The sequence below is a fragment of the Helianthus annuus genome, chromosome 8 (assembly GCF_002127325.2).
Source record: "Helianthus annuus cultivar XRQ/B chromosome 8, HanXRQr2.0-SUNRISE, whole genome shotgun sequence".
Lineage (NCBI taxonomy): Eukaryota > Viridiplantae > Streptophyta > Magnoliopsida > Asterales > Asteraceae > Helianthus > Helianthus annuus.
The window spans coordinates 16,182,614-16,205,083 of NC_035440.2; the positions used below are offsets into that span (position 1 = coordinate 16,182,614).

The following is a 22,470-nucleotide window of genomic DNA, read 5'->3' on the forward strand; positions in this document are numbered from 1 at the left end:
AAAACGTTCTCTAATTTCCCAGAGATATTTACAAATATTATATTGTTCTGGTTTCTTAATAAACATAATGCTATTAGTTTATTTTTTTAAAGCAAACTGACATACTTAACTACTTAAATACTTGCACCTATAGGATTTGAACCGTTCACATTTAACACATAAGGGAGACACAAACACCTTACTACTACACCATGTCCCTGTGGGACTCAAATTAGTTTATTCAATGTACGTATAATTTATTTTTTCACTATGTCTAGTTTTTAGCTAAAGAATCAGGATTGATCAGTTGATAAACCAGATTAAAAATTGTCAAATATGTTTACTTTCAATAGTGCCTGATTTTTGTTCAATTCCAAACTAATTTATTTTTAGAGGCAATGTTTCCCGATGCTCGGACCCCTGAACTTCAAAGGAAGCTCTACTTTAACTCCAAAGGCTAGGGGTCTTCAAAGGAAGCTCTACTTTAACTCCAAAGGCTTTGCTAGATATGATAATACAATCAGAGTTTATTATCACATATTTAATAGTGATATAACGTCTACTACAAGAACATTCGATCTACACATGCATGACTACCTTTTCCATAATATGTTCTTCAACAAGAACACGAGTCTGATGTTTTCATGGCATATCATGTAGCACAAGCAGCCCAATTTGATGGAAATCGGTTTGAAGTTAACTCGGGCATATAGCGGACATTGATGTCTAGTGGGAGCATACGATACTCAATATCAAGATCTTTGAAAATCTTGATCATCTCCTCCATTAGAAGAGCTCTCCTTTTCCATCTTTCACCCATGTCTTGGAAATTCATTCTATGCGAAAGCCATATTGACATTTTGAGTCTATTCAAGTCCTCAACATCCCTCACTACGATCACGGGCCGAGGTTGCCAATGGTTGCTTTTCTTTTCCACATAGCTGCAACCATACCGGTCCAAAATAATAATAACATTCAATAACTAGATTCAAATTATTTTGATACTCGATAGTAAGATACTAAAAAAATTTCCTAACCTTGTTATCATTTCCTTCATTTTGGCAACCTTTTCAGCAGGAGTTGATACATGGATGCAAAAATCAATAGCCTCCCCCATGTCGGGACTACGGTTGTAATTAGCGATAGGCATAGTCGAAAGCACACTATTTGGATATGATATCTTCTGATTATCGTACCTCAAGAAGATCGTTGTTAATATAATCATCTCTTCAACTATCATCTGCATTCAATATAACATTTGATATTTAGATGACCGAAAATAAAAAAAAATGTGTGTTTAATAATATTTTGACATCTAACCTAAGGGTCATGTTCAAGTTGACATGTTTAATTAAACGGGGTGTGTTCAGGTTGACCATATCTGCATGCTACCATATCTATAATGCATAATAAATGGGTCATGATTAGGTTCACCTGCTTAAGTAAACATGTGGATCTGTCAATTTGTTTAAAATTATAGTTAAAAAATTGATATGGTCAATCTACAGTCGCCAACCTATTTACGATCTGTTTAACCCATTTATTACAAAGTGCCGACTTCTTTAACATGTTTACAACCGGTTTACAATGATTTAATCACTCTTTAGATAAAGGGTTTTAATGAGTCCTGTACAATTTACACACTTTAGGGTTGTTGTCATTGAAATGAAATAAACAGGTTGTGTTTGGGTTTGACGACTTAACCCACCAACCTGATACTATTACCACTCCTAAACTAACCTGGACGCCATCGATCTCGCAACGATCACCAACATCAAACGGATGCACTATGAACAAAAAGATGATGGCCTCGAACATTGTTTTGCACGTGTTTCCAAACACAAATGCTACCAAAACTAGTTGTGAGCTTAAAAATATGAAAAACTGGGATGTCGCCACTTTAAGGATAAGAAGTGAAATCACGATTATTACGATTCCTACAACGGCATTCAACATCTGATGGAGCTTGTCCACAGCTGTTTTTGTGTCTTTGAGTGATAGTGCAAGAGCTCTACGCTCTCTAAATACATTTACCTGCATACATAAGTTAGCACAAAAACAAAGCTTAAATACCTTCATTTTACGTGTAACTGTTTACCCTGTGTTGGTGCACTTGTGTCTGTACTTTGTCAGTATTCGGTCACGATGTAAACGATGTCCTGTTCTTGTGTTGTAAGTTGACCAAGTCAACCATCCTCCGGTTTGACTTGGACAACATTTGGTAAAAGTTGAAAGATGTACTGTCTCGAAGGATAAGGGGTCGAAGGATGATGTGGATCCTTCGATCTCATCGAAAGATATGCTTCGAATGATTAGACCTCGAAAGGTGATCTTTCGAGGTCCCTGCTGATCTTTCGAGTGACTTGTCTTCGATAGATGATCCTTCGGACCATCTATCGGATCCTTCGGACTGCACATCATGAGCTGGGTATAAATACCCATGCAGTGTGTTGTGTTAGATAATTCTGAGAGTTCACACCCGAGAGATAGAGAGTCTTCTTGAGAGCATTCTGTCCGGAACTCACACACACACTTTGAGAGTTTACAAGTTAGATTTGTAAACATTGTGCTTGTAACCGAAACCTTCATTTGCATTAATACAAGTTGTGTTAATCGGTGAACCCGTGTGTGTTTGTGTTTATACTTGCTTTATCCCGGTTTGCTCGCTAGCTTGGATTCCGCACTCGCTAGTGGGTTAGTATAACAAGGTTTGAGGTTCGTCATCCGACAAAAGGGACCTACAAGTGGTATCAGAGCCTGGCTCTTTACCTTGTTTAAAACCGGGTTGTTCAAGTTCTTGGTGTGTTTGAACACTTGGTCTAGCACCCGTTTTTGGTGGTTTTCTTGCTTGTGTAAACTGAAAAACGGTTTCTAAACCTTCGGGAGTGTTCAAGGTTGGGTTGGGTAACTTGAAAACTTGTTTTTGAGTGTGTTGGTAAATTCCGGCCATATTCCGGTCAATATTCCGGTGACTGGTTTGAAGATAAGGTTTTCCTTTTTGGGTAAATTATCTTTGAAAATCTTGGTTGGTGAGAAAGTACAGCCTGCCATACCTTTTTGCCGAAAGTTGACTTACCAACCCATCACCTTTTCACCAACCCGTCACATCTGTGTCAGTGTGTCAGTGCACATTCGAAAGATATCCTTCGACTTCGAAAGATATCCTTCGACATCGAAAGACCATCTTTCGATCAAGGAAGGCTCGAAAGATCATCATCCTTCGACCCATCCTTCGAAGTCTGAAACATATCTTTCGATAAAGGAATCTATTCGAAAGTCAAGTGTCCGAAAGATAGGGATTTATCTCGAAAGATAAGGATCTTTCAAGTGTGAATCTTTCGAGATTTTGAATCTTTCGAAGCCAGTGCTCGAAAGTCAACAGTGATCCTTCGAACACTGTTGATCATTCGAACAAGTGTGATCTTTCGAAAGTCAGCTATACGAAAGATAAGGATATTCGAAAGATAAGGATCCTTCAAAAGGGGAATCCTTCGAGTTCTTGAATCTTTCGAAATCATTGTTATTGTTCGAGATTCAACAGTAATCTTTCGAGTACTGTTGATCCTTCGAACAAGGGTTGATCCTTCGTTTGTAGTCAGGTTATTGTTAACAAGTTTCTGTGATTTCAGATCGTTCGGAACAGGATCCTTCGGCCGTGATATCTTTCGGATTACTTACTTAGCATTTATTTTGCTTATCTATCATGAATCCTAGTTGGTGGAATCCGGCTCCAGATAATGGTGAATATACAAGATCAAATGTCACTCCCTCATGGTGGGGTACACCGGCTCCAGACGATGGAAAATACACGAATACAAGGTCATCTCCTTTATGGGCCGAGTCGCCGGTATCGACATCTTCTCAGGGAAATCAATGGGCTTTGGTATCGAATCAAACTCCGAGCATTCAAAGTATTCTACTAAGCGAAAGTGAAACAGGAAGTTTGAATCGACCTCCAAAGTTGATGCATTTGAATGAATATCCAGGATGGGTTGAGAGATTTAAAACATATGTTCTTGGTCAAAATACGGAACTGTGGATACGTTTCACCACAGATTTCGATCAAGCCATAGAAGTTGCTGCTTCAGATTCTGCTACGTTTGCTGATCTTCCAGAAGATAAAAAGAAAACCTATGATCTGGAAAAGAAGGCATACGCCATTCTCACTCAGGCGTTGAGCAAGGATATCTACCATCAGTTTGTCAGCTTCAAGACAACAAAGAAGTTGTGGGACGGATTGAAAAACAGAGGAGTGGGAAATGCAGCGACACGTCAAATGCGTCATGATCTTCTCAAGAAAGAATTCGAAGGTTTCACTTGTATGGATAAGGAGTCCTTGGGAGATATGACAAGCCGATTTTATCATCTGCTTACAGAATTGGATAATTATAGTGTAGTGACAACTCAAGCTGAAGTGGTGAAGAAGTTTGCTGATGCTTTGCCTCCTCAATGGAGTAGTTTCTTGGAAATCCTGAAGTACAACGGAGTGTTGAGAACCACTAATATCAACGAATTCGTTCAACTGTTGGAAAACAAGGATCAGGAGGAAACATTGAAGGCGAAGAGAGTTCCATTGCCACAGAATCCAGAAATGTACTGTGGAACTTCCAATTCTTCGTCTGCAAGAACCGGTTCACATGCTCCACTTCAAACAGCGTTTGTCACAAGCACAGATTGTTTTGGCAACCCAATACAAGTTCCTGTTAAGCCACCTCCCACCACAGACATGTATGGAAATCCAATCCAACCACCTCCACCTCCTCCTGCTCAACAACAACGTGCATGTTATGGAGGAACATCATCTGCAGGTCAACAATCAAAGCCAAGTACCGTACAGCTCGACACTTCAAGCTTTTCTAAAGTCAGTGTAGAAATAGCTAAGGAACACATGGAGCTACTTAACACTGTAGTGAGCGCGTACTGTGGGTTGATAGAAGGTCAGATTGGCAATATTAATCTGACACAAGAAGACTACCGGCAGATTGATAAAGAAGAGATGGACTTGATGGACATCAAGTGGGCCTTTGCGAGTGCTGTGAGAAGAGCAAAGGATTGGATGGAAAGTACTGGCAGAACCAGCTTGGAAAGTAAGCGAGACACCAAGTATGGGTTCGATAAGCAAGCTGTAAAGTGCTTCAACTGTGGTGAACGGGGTCACTTTAAACGGGAATGCACAAAGCCAGCTCAACACGGGAATCAAAACCCCTTCAGAAACCAAGGCAACCGACAGAACAGAAACAATGATCGTGCCATGGTACCTGTCAACAACCAAACCAATCGGGCACTTGCGGTTCAGGTAGATGAAGGTTGTGACTGGTCAATCCAGTTGGGTGGTGATGCTCCTGATGGAACAGCATGTTTTGCTCAGATTGTGAAGGAGCTAGTTCACACCAGTGGTAGAGAATCTTCTGCCAGTGGTGGTGAATCGTCTGAAGATGAAGACTCCTCTGGATACAGTAGAAGTGTTGATGAAGAATCATCCAATTCTGGTGATGATCATGTGGGTGAGACATCAAATGCAGCAATCGATGCAGACATTGATGAACTTTTGGGGGAAGCTGCAGCAGAAACTCAAAGAAGATCTATTCTGGTGGATCAAGCTGCTTTTACTTCGTCTTCTCTCCATTCAGCCTTTATGGCTAATGTCGACGGTTCATCAAGTCAGGTATGTGTCGATGAACCCATTGCTGTTAATTGTGATGAATGTACTAGGTTGCATGCTAGATGTGCTGATCTGGAGAAAAGTATGTCTGAGTTGCAAGGCAAACATGATGCTTTACAAGCTAGTTTGTTTGACTTGCAAGACAAACATACTACTGTGAATGAGAATTTGAGTGACTTGCAAAGTAAGCATGACGCTTTGCAAGAAAAGTATGATGTGACTTTCCTCCACAATCAGAAATTGACTGTGGACCTTTCCAAATGCACAGAAGCCAACATGTTTTATGAAAACCATGAAAAAGAATTTAAGTCAGTAATTGAAACATTAAAGAAAGATAAAACTGAACTGACTAAAATGGTTTCAAGAAAACAAACTGATATTAATTTGTATATATCTCGCCTTGAGATTATGCAAAAAGAGATGGCTTGTGTGAAAACCGAAAGTGATGCGATCCAACTCAAGCTAGACAGTTACTTGAGTTCTAGCTATGTGTTAGATCACATCATTGATGTTCAGAAGGAAAAGAGAGATGTCACATGCATAGGCTACAAGAAGTGTCCACCACCAGTGAGACATAATTATGATGCCATGCCTGATGAAGAGGACAGGGTATTCTTTGAACCTTCTGTGCCTCTAGATGTTAAGGAGTTTGCTGCAGGACTCGGATACCAAAAGGAAGTATCCTCAGATTCAGATGTGTCAGCAGATACATTTGTGAGTGCTGAACAGAATCAAGATCCTCCAGTTGTGATTGAGGATGCTGATTCGTCTGATGATGAATCTGATGATACTGTCCCAGCAAAGTCTGATGCGGTAGCCAAAAATGAGGACATACCTCTTGAGAATCACATTCTATGTGATCCCCCTGTACAACCCGCTAAGACTGTTGCAACTGAGTCCTCAACTGCAGAAGAGCCGGAGAGTGTGAATTTGCTGTACACTCTAGTTGGTGATGATAAAATTTACTCAGACAAAGATTTTCCCATTAAGAATGTTAATCAATCCTTAATCTGCAAAGTCTTTGAAAATTCGACAAGTAAGTTTTTGGGAAAGACAGGACCACGTGTTACAGTTACACAGTGTCCTCCTATTCCAAAGGCTGAAATTCGAAAACAATTTGGCAACAAGAAATTACCAACAGTGCCAAACCAGCAAAATCACACCAAGACCAAAGGAAAATCACCGGCTCAAGTCCAAAAGAAGCCGAACCAAAAGAAGAAGAAAAATGTTAACTTTGTGAAATCGACGGGAACAGACAAAATTGAAAAGTTTGAAAATCAATCTAACTTAGATTTTGTCAAGAAAACTATTGTCGAGAAAAGAAATGAACCAAGCAGTTCAAAGCCTAGTACCTCGGGTTCACAAAGTTCAACATCATCGGCTAAGCGATCACATGATACTTCGGGGTTTGTAGAACGAAGATCATGTTTTGAATGTGGAACCATTGGACATATTATTCGTAATTGTCCATATCTTCATAAACAAAAAGGAAAGGTTGATGATCCCCGTGGCAAAACTGACCATAAGCCAACTGTTTCCACAAAACAAGATCCCCGACTTGTAAAAGAAAGGGAAAAGAAACAGAAAAGGCAACAGGTCAAGAAAATTGAAAAAGCAATTAAAATCGATGTGGTTCAAAAACAATCTGTTGCTGTAAAACCAGACAATTCTACAACTTCAAACAATCAAGAAGTTAAAGTTTTAAAGAAAGACACTGGTAAAACAAAACAGACATGGAAACCTAAATCGGTTACTAAATCAGGGGGACCATCACAATTCACCAACCATCAAAGACAAGAAGTTATTGTCATTGATGAAAATGGAAGACCCAAGACCACAATGGCTTGGGTCCCCATCTCCAACTAATTCATTTGAGTTCATGTGCAGGGTGCTTCAGGAGGAACTATCAGTAGTCATTGGATTGTTGATAGTGGGGCATCCAGGCACATGACAGGCGACATGAAGCTTCTCTACGACGTCAAATCTATTAGAGGAGGTTATGTTGCTTTTGCTGGAGATAAGGGTGGATATATAACGGGTGAAGGAATGATATCCAACGGGATTGTCAGCTTTGACAAGATCAATTTTGTGCAGCAGCTTGATCACAATCTTCTTAGTGTTTCTCAAATCTGTGACAAGCAGTTCTCAGTACACTTTGATGCTAATGGATGTTATGTGCTGAAACCCGGCTTCAAAATTCCAAAAGAATGGATTCTCTTGTCGGCTCCAAGGATAAATGATTTGTACGTCCTTGACATGAGCCAAGCTATTACTACGTCTGCACAAGCAACTTGTTTCGTTTCCAAAGCCACAGAAAAAGACACTATCTCTTGGCATAGACGTATGGGTCACATTCACTTACGCAAAATGAATCATTTGGTTTCAAATGAATTGGTGAATGGTGTTCCCCTCAAAAATTTCCATCTTCAAGACGTCTGTGTTTCGTGCCAGAAAGGAAAGCAAACGAAGAAGAAGCACCCTACAAAGAAGATCAACACGGTGGCAGTTCCTCTTGAACGCTTGCACATGGATTTGTTCGGTCCTGTCAAGCACAAGAGTATTCGGGGTGATCAATACTGCCTCGTGGTTACTGATGATTATTCAAGATTTTCTTGGGTTGCGTTCATGGCACACAAGAGTGAAACCTTTGGTATTATCAAAAACTTGATCATTCAGATTGAGAATTTGTATAAGTTGAAGGTTAGGCGGATACGTAGCGACAATGGTACTGAATTTAAAAATCATTCCATGGCGGAGTTCTTCACTTCAAAGGGTATTCTTCATGAGTTTAGTGCAGCTTATACTCCTCAACAGAATGGTGTCGCTGAACGTAAGAACCGCACATTGATCGAGACTGCTAGGACAATGTTGGTAGAGTCGCAGTTGCCCATTCCATTCTGGACTGAAGTTGTGGCCTCTGCATGTTACACATTGAACAGAGTCCTTACAGTCAAAAGGCACAACAAGACCTGCTTTGAGCTTCTTCAAAAACGGAAACCAGATTTGTCTTATCTCGAACCGTTTGGAGCTCCATGCACAATCATCGATCCTAGTGGAAAGTTTGGGGCAAGAGCAATTGATGGATACTTTCTTGGGTATGCCACCCCTAACTTACGAGTCTGGAATCTAGAGACTAAAAGGGTCGAGGAATGGTCTGAGGTCAGAGTACAAAGGCACACCTTGCCAGTCAAAAATCCGGGTCAACCTTGGATGTTTGAGTATGATGACTTCTTCAATTCGATCAATGTTGAAGCCGTTGAAGAAAATGCTGCGGCCAGGATGTTTTTCGAGAGTGATAATGCAACAGTTTCACCGGTGGTTCGTCCAATTCTTGTTAATCAAGAACCATCGTCTTCGGTGAACAACAATACTCTCAACAATGAGGATTTTCATGATGCAAACGAATTGAACGAATCTTCAGAGGATGATGAATTTCTAGATGCAGATCAGGAAGCCCCTACAACAGCAGTTCATGGTACTTCAGAGGGTACTCCTCAAGTGGATGCCCATAGAACAGCTGAGGCTACTGCATCATCCTCTTCGTCAATTCCGGGCCTTGAATTGGTTGTTGATCTTAATCTCAACAATCTGGGTATAAATGTTCCAGTTCCAGATAATCCAGAAACAAGGATTCATAATACCCATCCTCAACAAAACATCATTGGAAATGTGCAAAGTGGCGTTCAAACAAGAAACATGTTGCGAAACAACAACAATGCAGGCTTGTATGCAGCTATTCGAGAATCCGGGCAACAAAACGACTGGTCCTTCGCGTGTTATGTCTCACAGGAAGAACCAAGAACGTGGAAAGAAGCCTTGAAAGATAACGCTTGGGTTGAAGCAATGCAGGAAGAACTGCAACAATTCCAGAAGCTGGGTGTCTGGAAACTTGTAGAGAAACCTGCTGGATACAAGAAGATTGGTACCCGTTGGGTTTTCAAATGCAAAAAGGATGACCGCGGAGTTGTTATCCGAAACAAAGCTCGTTTAGTCGTTCAAGGTTTTCGTCAGATTGAAGGAATCGACTACAACGAAGTCTATGCACCTGTTGCACGTCTCGAAGCAATTCGAATCTTTCTAGCCTATGCGTCCTTCAAAGGATTCAAGGTTTATCAGATGGACGTGAAAAGTGCATTCTTACATGGTGTGGTTGAAGAAGAGGTATATGTCGAACAGCCTCCAGGTTTTGAAGATCCTATCCATCCCGATCGGGTTTGGTTGCTCAACAAAGCTCTTTATGGTCTTCATCAAGCACCGCGAGCTTGGTATGCAACCTTATCTCACTATCTGCTGGAGAACGGTTTTCGTAGAGGTCTTATCGACTGTACTCTTTTCATCAAAGAACAAGATGGAGATCTTCTTCTGGTACAGGTATACGTTGATGACATTATTTTTGGTTCTACTAATGATGTTTTGTGTAGGGAATTCGAGCGCATCATGCATGATAAATTCGAGATGAGTGCTATGGGGGAAATGACTTTCTTCTTGGGCCTACAAGTACAACAAACAGAGTCTGGGATATTCATCCATCAGACGAAATATGTTGGTGACATCTTGAGCCGGTTCCAGATGTCTGATGCAACGCCCATTGGTACCCCATTGCCAACTAATCACGGAATTACTCCTGACTTGAAGGGAGAAGCTGTTAGCCCTTCAAACTATCGCGCTATGATCGGATCTCTTATGTACCTCACAGCATCAAGGCCAGACATAATGTACCCAACGTGCCTGCTTGCCAGATATCAAGTTAACCCGAAGGCCTCTCATCTTGCTGCTGTTAAAAGGATTTTTCGTTATTTGAAGGCGTACCCTGACACCGGTCTGTGGTACCCTAGGGATAATAACTTTGAATTGCTAGCTTTCAGTGATTCTGATTTTGGCGGATGCAAAATCGACGGTAAATCCACAACGGCTGGATGTCAGTTCTTAGGAAATCGCCTAGTCACATGGCAGTGCAAGAAGCAGACGTGTGTAGCTACATCAACATGCGAAGCTGAATACATTGCTGCCTCAAGTTGTTGCTCCCAAGTTCTTTGGATCCAACAACAAATGCGGGACTACGGTTTTGAATTCCTAACTACTCCTATTTACGTTGATAATTCTGCTGCTTTAGATATCACTAGAAATCCTGTGCAGCATTCAAAGACCAAACACATCGAAATCAAATATCACTTCATACGTGATTGCTTTGAGAAAAGGCTAATCGATGTTGTTAAGGTCCACACCGATGACCAACGTGCCGACTTATTTACCAAAGCTTTTGACAAATCTAGATTTGACTTCTTATTATTGGTAAATGGCATTAAGGTCAAGCAAGAGTAAAACCAACATCGGAAAATCATTTTTGTAAATATCTTTGTGTTTTTAAATTTATCTTAGTTTATTGATTTTAGGGGGAGTAAATCCAAAATCTGAAAATCCAAAAACATTGAAAAATTTCAAAAACACAAAAACAATAGAAAAGCAAAAAAAATGAGTTTTCCTGGCGAGAAAAAGAGAAAATGATAGTACGTCAGTGGTCTATCCAAACCTCTTTAAACCTTAAATGCAAAACGATAAGCAGCTCTATCTAAGATGTATCGGTAGGCTCACAATCATTTTAAAGTGTGCAGGGTGATATAAATCTTAATCGACTGAAGACCAGGTGGGAACCATTCATTGGCATATGGTCTTAGTACCGAAATTTCGTTTGATAGATTGCCGAGGTTCTGAGATATTCGGTCTTTATGCTGCTTATCATCTGGGTATCATGGTTGTATCTTTTACCGAAAAATAACGGGGACGCAAGTCTAGATCTTCCATGATACTATACATACGTGTACATATTACATACTGCATTCGACCTCAATAAGTGATAAACAATCACATGTCCAAACAAATAAGTGATAAAATATCACATTTATCCGGGTGTCAAGTTCGTCTCTCTGCTGTACGGAAGTACTGACCTGTTCACGGACTTGCACCTGTGCCCTCATGCATACGAAAATCAAGTTCCTCATCAATAAGTGATTATATCACATAGGGCTTGTTTTCAATTCAAAATAAGTGAGTATCTCACAACTTATACGGTCAAACAGATGATAATCAGTATACTCACCGGTAAGATGAACTCTCGTGCATACCTTGATACGGGAATGTGTCGTGATGTGGATGAACACCGGTCGGTAAGTATAAATCATACCTTAACGTATCCCCTCGCCATGATTACATCTGATAAGTTGAGCTTAAGTGGACAACAATACCGATAATCGTTATAGGATGCTTATCTTAATGTTAACTAACTGAACAACAAGAGTGTTTTGGCATGACCGTACACTGATATGATTCTCTTACCCTCGAAACTCACAAAAAGAATGTCTGTATATATTTATTTACTGCTTAACTTTTATTATATTCTTTTAAACAGTTTCGTCGTTTGGTGCATATCAGCACGACATTAGCGGTGATGTCGTTTGATAACACTCAAAGGATTTTAAATTGTTGTCTTTTAATTTCAAAAATACCAAAAAGATTTTAGGCGTGTTTTAATATAAACTTTATAAAAGCCAAAAAGATTTTATTTCTGCTTTATTTTCGATCGTACGATGTTGGAGCTCAAGTCTTCGTTACCTGAAACCTGACTGAAAACCGAACTGACTAAATCTTCATAAACGGTCAAAATTTGCAGATTTTGAAAGTTAGAATTTAAAATTGATAAATTTATTAAACTTTCAAACTGTCGGACGGTGTTTGATTTTGACATGGTCACTCGTGTGTCATTTGTTTATACTATTCCAAGCAGTTGTTCTCATTACGCGTTTAGATTTCTTGCATGTGCAGATTCTAAAGGCTAGGAGAACATGGTCGATGACAAGCATTGGAATGAAGACACGACGAGAAGGCGCTCAAAAGATGAAGATGATCGAGTTTGCCGCTGGCCATCATCAACACCACAAGGATCTCACTTCATAAAGATAAAGTCTTTTCACGAGCATAACTCAAGGGGGAGCTTATGTTAAGGGGGAGTTTGTCAACACACTTCCTACATGATACGGGTAGTTTGTTGATACACTCTCTGCTTTCAAGACGTGAAGACTTTGAAGATCCTCCGACTTTGAAGACTTGAAAGGACATCAGAGTTTTGAGAACTCGAAGACCCAAGACCGTCGAAGTTCGAGACGAGTCTACAACTATAGAAGATAAAGACAAAGCTACAGTCAAGGGGGAGTTTGTTGGTGCACTTGTGTCTGTACTTTGTCAGTATTCGGTCACGATGTAAACGATGTCCTGTTCTTGTGTTGTAAGTTGACCAAGTCAACCATCCTCCGGTTTGACTTGGACAACATTTGGTAAAAGTTGAAAGATGTACTGTCTCGAAGGATAAGGGATCGAAGGATGATGTGGATCCTTCGATCTCATCGAAAGATATGCTTCGAATGATTAGACCTCGAAAGGTGATCTTTCGAGGTCCCTGCTGATCTTTCGAGTGACTTGTCTTCGATAGATGATCCTTCGGACCATCTATCGGATCCTTCGGACTGCACATCATGAGCTGGGTATAAATACCCATGCAGTGTGTTGTGTTAGATAATTCTGAGAGTTCACACCCGAGAGATAGAGAGTCTTCTTGAGAGCATTCTGTCCGGAACTCACACACACACTTTGAGAGTTTACAAGTTAGATTTGTAAACATTGTGCTTGTAACCGAAACCTTCATTTGCATTAATACAAGTTGTGTTAATCGGTGAACCCGTGTGTGTTTGTGTTTATACTTGCTTTATCCCGGTTTGCTCGCTAGCTTGGATTCCGCACTCGCTAGTAGGTTAGTATAACAAGGTTTGAGGTTCGTCATCCGACAAAAGGGACCTACACCCTGAACTCTAAACTCTAATCCTTAAATTGTTACGATCAAACTAGACGTACCACCCAATTTTTGAGAGCTTGTTTGCTAATTCCTTTTGTCTCACTTGCTTCATCAAAGAGTCTAATCAGCTTCAAAGCTTCATCTTCAGGAAAAAACCGCATCAAATCCTCAAGATAAATGTACCTACATATAAAAACATAAACAAACTTAAAAATAATCATCAAATGACATGAAGCTGGCGTATCGCGTTATAATTGAATAGCTTACTTGGAGCGCGGCTCTACCACGTTGCAAAATATTTTCTTGGCTGCAACTTTAGCCTCGTTATCGCTAGTTATATGCATAAAGGTCTCATCTTCATCGCTGGTTGCATCTTGAAATTGTTCATCAACTGTGGTTAACATACTCGTGTTTATAGCATTCATCATCCTGTTCATATTCCAAGCAGATATATTATTCTGATTCAGCCTATGCAACTGATCAATCCTAATCCCATTGTATTTGTCACTGTTCTTAGGAACGGTAACTTCTGTTTTACCAACCATCGCAATTCTAGATCTCGGTGTTCCAATATTCTCAAGCTTCTCTATATCTTCCATCCCCCAATCATCCTCTCCGTATTGTTTCTGAATCCCAATCACAACCGGGCCTGAGAGTGTTTCGATCACAAATTGGTTAAACAAAGAGTCTTGAATCCGATCAAAATACTTGCTCACATGGAAATTCAAAGCAAGAACTTCAATCAACAAAGTTTTTAGTAACCAAACAAGAGTCCCCACCAAAAGACAGATCCAAATCGCGGTTACACGTGGCAAAACCTTCTTCCCATATGACATCCGCTTCACCTTTTTATCGAATATACATTGCCACCCGATCAAGACCAAAGTTAACCAAATACAGTTTTGGACTGCCTTTTTTAACCCGTAAACAAAATAAAGAACTCGTTTTCGTAACAAGAACCTTCGTTCTAAGAAGAACACCAAGATCCTAATCACCCATCTAGAAACCAATCTCCCACATATCACAACTAGCAGCATAACCTCCCATTTCCACCAATCAAGATCATACAAATCTTTGTTTCTGAACCTTGGGATTGCTAGTGTGCAAGCTAAACAACCAACTATCAGTATCAAACTGATTAATTGAAGTAAAGTCCATTTGCTATACCTTAACTTCTTGTACTCATCTGGCAAATCATCATCTATCAACAAATCATCTTCATCGATATCACCAACTCCATTCCCTGATCCCGACGTCCTCAGATTAAAATCCGGCTGATCAGATAACCTAGATTTTGTTTTCATCCCCAACAAAGTCGAGGTTCTCTTAAATGCGGCATTCGTTGAACAAAACACCACTTCTTCTCCACCATGACCCACGCCAGAGCTGCGCCTGCTAGCAGTAGACCTCTGTCGCATAGGTCGTGACTCGAAGTTAGGATTTTCCTGGATCGGAGATGACGTTGTGGAATCAACCTTGTACCCTTCATATATGGAAAACAAAAAAAAATTAGCGTTTGTATTGTGTAATGATTAGCGTTTGTACAAGAGTATTTATACTAAGAATTTGCATATACTACTCTAGACTATAATCATTTACATTGTGGACTAAATATAGTGTCTAATAAAATACCTTCATATGCATAATATTATTTATACTATCTAAGAATTTGCATATACTACTCTAGACTATAATTATTCACATTGTGGACTAAATATAGTGTTTAATAAAATACCTTCATATGCAAAATATTATATATATATATATATATATATATATATATATATATATATATATATATATATATATATATATATATATATATATATATATATATATATATATATATATATATATATATATATATATATATATATATATATATATATATATACTATCTAAGAATTTTCATATACTACATTAGACTTGATGTAGCGCGTGATACGGAAACGAAGATCGAACACGTTGATTCTAAGAATACCTGCTAAGATCTTTTCCAAACCCCCAAATTCGTCCCCCAAAAGACAAGAATTTAAAAAAAAAGTCAAACAATTATTTTATAAAACTCAAAAACTATCCCCCAATACTAATTACATGAGAACTTATATAGAGTTTTTATGGTCAACTCAATGGACATAAATTAAAACAAAACTTAATGAACACTAAATGTGGATTTATTTCATTACATAATTGAGTCCACACTTGATATTCCCGCATCATTCTCCCCACCTTTGGAAAAACTCGACCTCGAGGTTTGTCCCAGGATAAAGCCACCTGGATCGAAAGGAACATCAATCCGATTCTTTTCGATTATTATCAAGTCCCGCCCAAGTAGTTCTACTTCACGGCTTATCTCATTTGACTCTGAACCTGTACCACCTGGGTCGAATGGAGCATAAGACCATTTCTTGTTCACTATTGTCTTGACCCTCTCAATTAATATAGTTCCAACTAAATAACCATATAGTCGTAAACCATGGACCTCATTGTATTTTTTTTTTTACAAAATACCCATCAAGTTTAACAACTTTTTCTTCATTTTGATCAATATGAGGGGCATCTTTTGACGACATAGCTTCTCCAACCTCCACAATCTGGCCATCAACCAAATTTTCAAATAGAACCTCGTACCAGATTTTATAGCATGAGAATTTTGTATACCATGGTTTTCATCATGTAAAATAATTTCCTCAAAACAATAATTTGTTGGAAAATCACCTTCTAAAATTGTACAAAAGTAAATTTGAGAAGCACCAAAATCTATTGTGTTTCTTAATGCCTTCGACTTCATTGCTTTGCTCATGAATTTTTTTTGCAAGCCCCCCATGCTAACAGGTTGAGTTCCAAATTTAGCCGCTGGACCACCCGTTACCATAGTAGGACCATCACCCTTAACGCTATGACTTTTGAAACTTGATTCGTCATCACCGGCTCCCATGATCGTCGACTCTTTTTTTGTGGTCATGTCTAATGGTGAGCACACTACTGGCACCACCCGAATCATCGTCGCATGCCCAAGAAAACCATTGCTCATCCTCGTATTCATCAAAACATGGTAGAGTGTGGTACAAGCGATAATCCCTCTCACAAGCCATTTTGAGCCAGGAATTTAGCTCTGATACCAACTGATGTAGCGCGTGATACGGAAACGAAGATCGAATACGTTGATTCTAAGAATACCCGCGAAGATCTTTTCCCAAACCCCCAAATTCGTCCCCCAAAAGACAAGAATTTAAAAAAAAGTCAAACAATTATTTTATAAAACTTAAAAACTATCCCCCAATACAAATTACACGAGAACTTATATAGAGTTTTTATGATCAACTCAATGGACATAAATCAAAACAAAACTTAATGAACACTAAATGTGGATTTATTTCATTACATAATTGAGTCGACACTTGATATTCCCGCATCAAGACTATAATCATTTAAATTGTGGACAAAATATAGTGTCTGATAATTTACCTTCATATGCAAAATAATTCACGTTGTGTTCAGCTAGCTCTACATCTTCAACAGACGCGTAAGTAGCATTATTTTTCTTTCCTTGGCTATGGTATCGCGGCGTTTAACATAGTCCGCCATGGTAGTGGTATTTGATGTAAAATGAATAGTGGCTTCGTCGGAGTTTGCTGGAACCTATGGCATGATCATGCAGGATTAATGTTCATTTAATTTATTTGAATTTCAGAGTAAATGAATGGGATATTAGTTCAAGAAATAATAATTGTGTAAACGAAGGTGGGGATGAAGGATCAGCTGAAAACTCTTGGGACATTTATTGAAAGATATAAAGCACGATTGGTAGCAAAAGGGTACGCCCAAACATATGGGATTGACTACTTAGAGACTTTTTCCCCGGTAGCGAAGATTGACACCATTCATGTCATTTTTTCTGTTGCTGCAGATGAAGGATGGCCCCTTCACCAATTCGATGTTAAGAATGTCTTCCTACATGGAGAATTGAAAGAAGAATTATACATGGAAGCCTCTCTTGGATTCACATGAAATTTTAAAGCAAAGGAAGTATGTAGGTTGAAAAAGACTCTCTATGGGCTTAAGCAATCTCCTCGAGCTTGGTTTGGCGGATTTACATTAGCTATGAAAAGATATGGTTTCCAACAAAGCAACTCGGATCATACGCTATTTCATAAAATGAGAGGTAAACTTATAACATGTTTAATTATATATGTTGATGACATGATCAGTTCAGGAAACGATGAGGAAGAAATGAGGAAGTTGAAGGAAAATTTGTTCGAGGAATTTCAAATGAAGGACTTAGGAAGACTTATGTACTTTCTTGGAATCGAGGTTCTAACATCCAAACAAGGGATCTTCATATGTCAGAAGAAATATGTCCTGGACCTCCTAGCTGAAACAGGAATGATTGATTGCAAGCAAGTCGATTCTCCAATGATTGCTAACCAGAAACTTTGCATGGAAGAAAAAGCAGAATTAGTAGACAAAGAAAGGTATCAACAGTTGGTGGGCAAACTTATATACCACTCACATACTCGCCTAGACATTGCATATGTGGTTGGGGTAGTTAGTCAATTTATGCACCAACCAGAAACAACTCATATGGACGTGGTATGGAGGATTATAAGATATCTCAAAGGAATTACGGGTCATGAGGTTCTCTTCCAACCCAACAAACACCTAAAAATCCAAGCTTATACTGACGCAGACTGGACTGGAGATAAAGGAGATCGGAGATCAACATCGGGATATTTTACCTTAGTAGGGGAAATCTATTTACATAGAGAAGCAAGAAGCAAAAGGTCGTAGCCCTATCTAGCGCTGAAGTCGAATTTCGAGGGATTGCACGAGGCCTAGCAGAAGTTCAATGGATACGCAAACTCCTGAATGAAATTGGGTTTCCCCAAACTAAAGCCAGCATGATCAATGTGATAACAAAGCTGCTATACAAATCTCAGAAACCCCTGTTCAACACGATCGTACAAAGCATGTGGAAGTAGACATGCATTTCATTAAAGAAAAACTTGAAACTAGGGTGATAGAGTTTCCTTTCGTGCATTCAGAGGACCAATTAACAGATATTTTAACGAAGACCGTTAACGCGAAAAACTTCAATCATTGTCTGAGCAAGTTAAGAGTTGGGGATCCCACCACTCAACTTGAGGGGGGGGGGTGTTAGAAGAATAATCAAGATTAACATCTTTTCACCTTTCCCTCTTAAAGATCTTGATAGCTAGCATCTTCTCATCATGGACCGTTGGTACTTAATCATAGTGATTTCCCGTTATTTGGTTTCTATTATTAGCTCATATCCATCTCTTATTTATATGTCCTTTTCTTAACATCTTTTCATCTTTCCCTCTTAAATTTGGTTTCTATTATTATCTCAGACTAGAAGGTATGAGGAGGGTCATCCCCATGGGGATGGGCCGCCATGTAGGACGCCACATCCCCATCCTTCATAGGATGGCCCTCTAAGGAATAACAAAGGGGTGGAGGATGAGGCTGCCTCACACCAATTATTTATAATTGTTTAACTTTTTTATTTGGTTAACTTTATAAAAACAATTCAAAATTTAAATTAAAACAAGACATAAAAAGGGGGACCGTCGTAGCATCATTTGTTGGAGTGCTTGGAATTGTTGCATTTGTTGGACTTGAGACATTTGTTTGAACGCGTTGGGTGATTGTTGGAAACCCGAAAAGATAAATTGCGGAGACGCCCATGAAGCATCGATAGTCGGAGTGTAACCGGGCATCGAAAAAATGTTAGGGTGGTTCGGGTTCGGATTGTTCGGGTTGGGATTGTTTGGGTTGAAGGGATTCAAGATTTTTTTTTTTTTTTATAAAAAGATGGAGTTTTTAAAAAATGGATGAGAGAAGAGGGTAGATTTTGGTTGAATGTGGGTATTATTTAAAAAAAAGGAAGATGGACGTAAGTATTTAAAGTAAAAAAAAAACTTTTTTTTAATAATATAGCCGTTGTAAACGGCTAGATTTTAAAAAGGGGGACCGTCGAAAGCGGCAACGGGGAGACGACAAGGACGTCAACAGGCTAAGGGGGCGGTGTTCCACCTCGGCACCGGGTCTGGACGTGGCCAAGCCGTCCCCAATACCGTCTGTTCTCATATCCATCTTTTGTCCTTTTCTTAACATCTTTCCCTCCTAAAGATCTTAACAGCTAGCTAGCATCTTCCAATTATGGACCGTAGGTCCTTAATCTTAGTGATTTCCCATTATTTGGTTTCTATTATTAGCTCATATCAATTTATTATTTATGTCCTTTTCTTCCTCTTTGTATTTTATCAATGGGAAGTAATATACAAAAAGTACTCTCTGTATTACCGTTAGAAAACACCATTCATATATTGAAAACAAAATAACATGAGTGTTTTCTTCCTCTTTGTACTTTATCAATGGGAAGTAATATACAAAAACTACTCTATGTACATTAGCGTTTGTACAAGAGTATTTATACTAAGAATTTTCATATACTACTTACTCTAGACTATAATCATTTACATTGTGGACCAATGTTTTAAAAACCGGTTTTTAAGTCATACCAGGTTGTGCTCTAAAATGGTTTAACCGGTTGAAACGAGTTGCATTGGGCAGTTGAACCGGGTTACTAGTTAACCCTATAAGTTACATAAAATGCAAATTCATCTAAAAAACAATCCAATCTCAACTAGGATTTATGTAACTAATCATAGTTTTATCTAAAAACAACTATTTTTATTATAAATTATTAAGCATTAGAATATTTTTATTAGTTATAAACAATATTGCATTGCACGAGGTGAGTAATAATTTCCGCAACGATGAAATATTGGAATAGAAGGCACTGGTTTAATTACCGGAAATATGGAAGATCAATATTACCTTAATATTATATTTTATTAGAATTAAGAAATCAAATTTTAAGATAATGCAAACCGGTTCAACAGTTTGAACCGGTAAAACCGGATTTACCGCCAGTGCATAAGACATTCCGTATTCTGGTTTTACCGACCTTTATTGTACCGGACTCGTGTCCGATATCCGGTTTAACTAGTATAACCGAAGAGTTCATACCGGTATTTAAAACATTGTTGTAGACTAAATATAGTGTCTAATAAAATACCTTCATATGAAAAATATTTATACTATTTAAGAATTTGCAAATATACTACTCTAGACTATAATCATAAAATTGTAAACTAAATATAGTGTCTAAAAATTTACCTTCATATGCAAAACAATTCACGTTGTGTTCAGCTAGCTCTACATCTTCAACAGACGTGGCGTAAATGGCATTATTATTTGTTTCCTTCACTATGGTATCGCGGCGATTAGCGTAGTCCGCCATGGTAGTGGTATCTGATGTAAAATGAAGAGCGGTTTCGCCGGAGTTTGCTGGAACCTGTGGCATGATCATGCAGGATTGTTCATTTAATATATTTGAATTTCCGAGTAAGTGAATGGGGTATTAGTTCAAGAAATAATAATTGTGTAAACCAAGGTGGGGATGAAGGATCAGCTGAAACTCTTGGGACATTTATGGTGTACATGAACACTAAGACAGTACTGGAGAGAGCCAGCAGTGTTTGCATTCGTGTGAACTGATTGATATGTAATTATTTGAGAATGGCGGGTAACTAAAAGTCAAAAGGGTAGTAACTTTCAACACATGTCAGAAACTTAGCATAAGACGTATACAATATGGAAATATTCAAGTCTTAAATTATCGTATTTAATTTGTATGTTTAAAATGTTTTAACGTGTTTCGATTGAAATGTTTACCGAAGTATTCATAACGCTAGTTAAAGTTCAAAATTCAAACGCGCCAAATCATTCAAAATCATATTTTTTCTTCCAAAATTAAATCACTCCAAACCTCCATATCATACCTCGCTTTCACACTAAAAAAAGGGTTGTGTATGTGGTCCCCAGTTAACAAAGCAAACGCGTCCTAGTTGTAGCCATAACCGGTCTTAAGGGTTCATGTTGGATCTTTAGAAGTCATACTCGATTTTGATGAATTACATTTTGTTTATGTTGTTGTGTTACAATGGATCATAACATGAACATGTCATAATCTGTTGTATGGGCAATAATGGGTTATTACGGGTTATATAATAATTATTGCCCATACAACACATTATGACATGTTCGTGTTTTGATGTATTATCAAATCAATCTTAAGATAGTACTGAATTTTAGCGAGTCATATTTGGTTATAACTGGTTATTACGGATCATATAATAATTAATGTTAGAAATTGTAATAAAGCGTCTAGGGTTTTATTTTTTAAATAATACACCGGCAGCCAATGGGTGTCCATTGGCAAAGGCAAAGACAAAGTTGTTAAACATCTGGATTTGGGAGGAAGAGGCCTTGGTTTCAAGTCACACGAACAACAGAAATTTGCCGTTAAAAAAATAATTTGCAATTTTTTGCCTTCTACCATATATTATAAAAAGTATTTAGCATGCCTAATTTCATGAATGTTTGTTTTTATTAGGTTTCTTTTTTAAAGTAAACTTCATTAGAATTAGAAAAACATGAAAACCCACGAAACGGGGTGGCCAACCAAGAACATCACATAATTACAAAGTTACACCAATCAGACCAAGAAATGGACCTAACTTTCAATCTACTGCTAAACCACAAAAATGCCACCGATTTGATTTCACTAATGATATCTTCCACTCGAACCTGACTATTAGAGAATTTAACACCGTTTCTTGCCCTCCATATACTCCAACAACTAATCATAACAATCTCGTGAAAAATCTCTTTCAACAAGTCTCGCAACCCGACATGATCATGAAGGTCTAGAAGCTCTCTGGCCGAATGGACTATAAACGGAGCGACTTTACACCATCTCGAGATATGATGCCAGACTCTGCTTGCCATCATACATGTAGCAAAAAGGTGGTTGCTCGTTTCGTCTTCAGATCCGCATAGAGGGCATAAAATATCTTCAATCTCGATACTCTTGTTTCTTAGCGCCATTCCAGTG

At 38.6% G+C, this 22,470-nt stretch overlaps 1 protein-coding gene across 1 annotated transcript; it reads right to left on the bottom strand.

Moving 5' to 3' along the window:
- Positions 1 to 462: 462 nt before the first annotated feature.
- On the bottom strand, positions 463 to 21,040 carry LOC110869631 (mechanosensitive ion channel protein 6-like). Its single transcript, XM_022118871.2, has 6 exons — positions 20,691 to 21,040; positions 13,752 to 14,967; positions 13,544 to 13,667; positions 1,720 to 2,013; positions 1,017 to 1,219; positions 463 to 920 (listed from the first exon to the last, which is right to left on the bottom strand). The coding sequence occupies exons 1-6, from the start codon at positions 20,881 to 20,883 to the stop codon at positions 632 to 634; spliced, it is 2,319 nt and encodes a 772-aa protein (XP_021974563.1). The 5' UTR covers positions 20,884 to 21,040; the 3' UTR covers positions 463 to 631.
- Between the last annotated feature and the right edge of the window lie 1,430 nt (positions 21,041 to 22,470).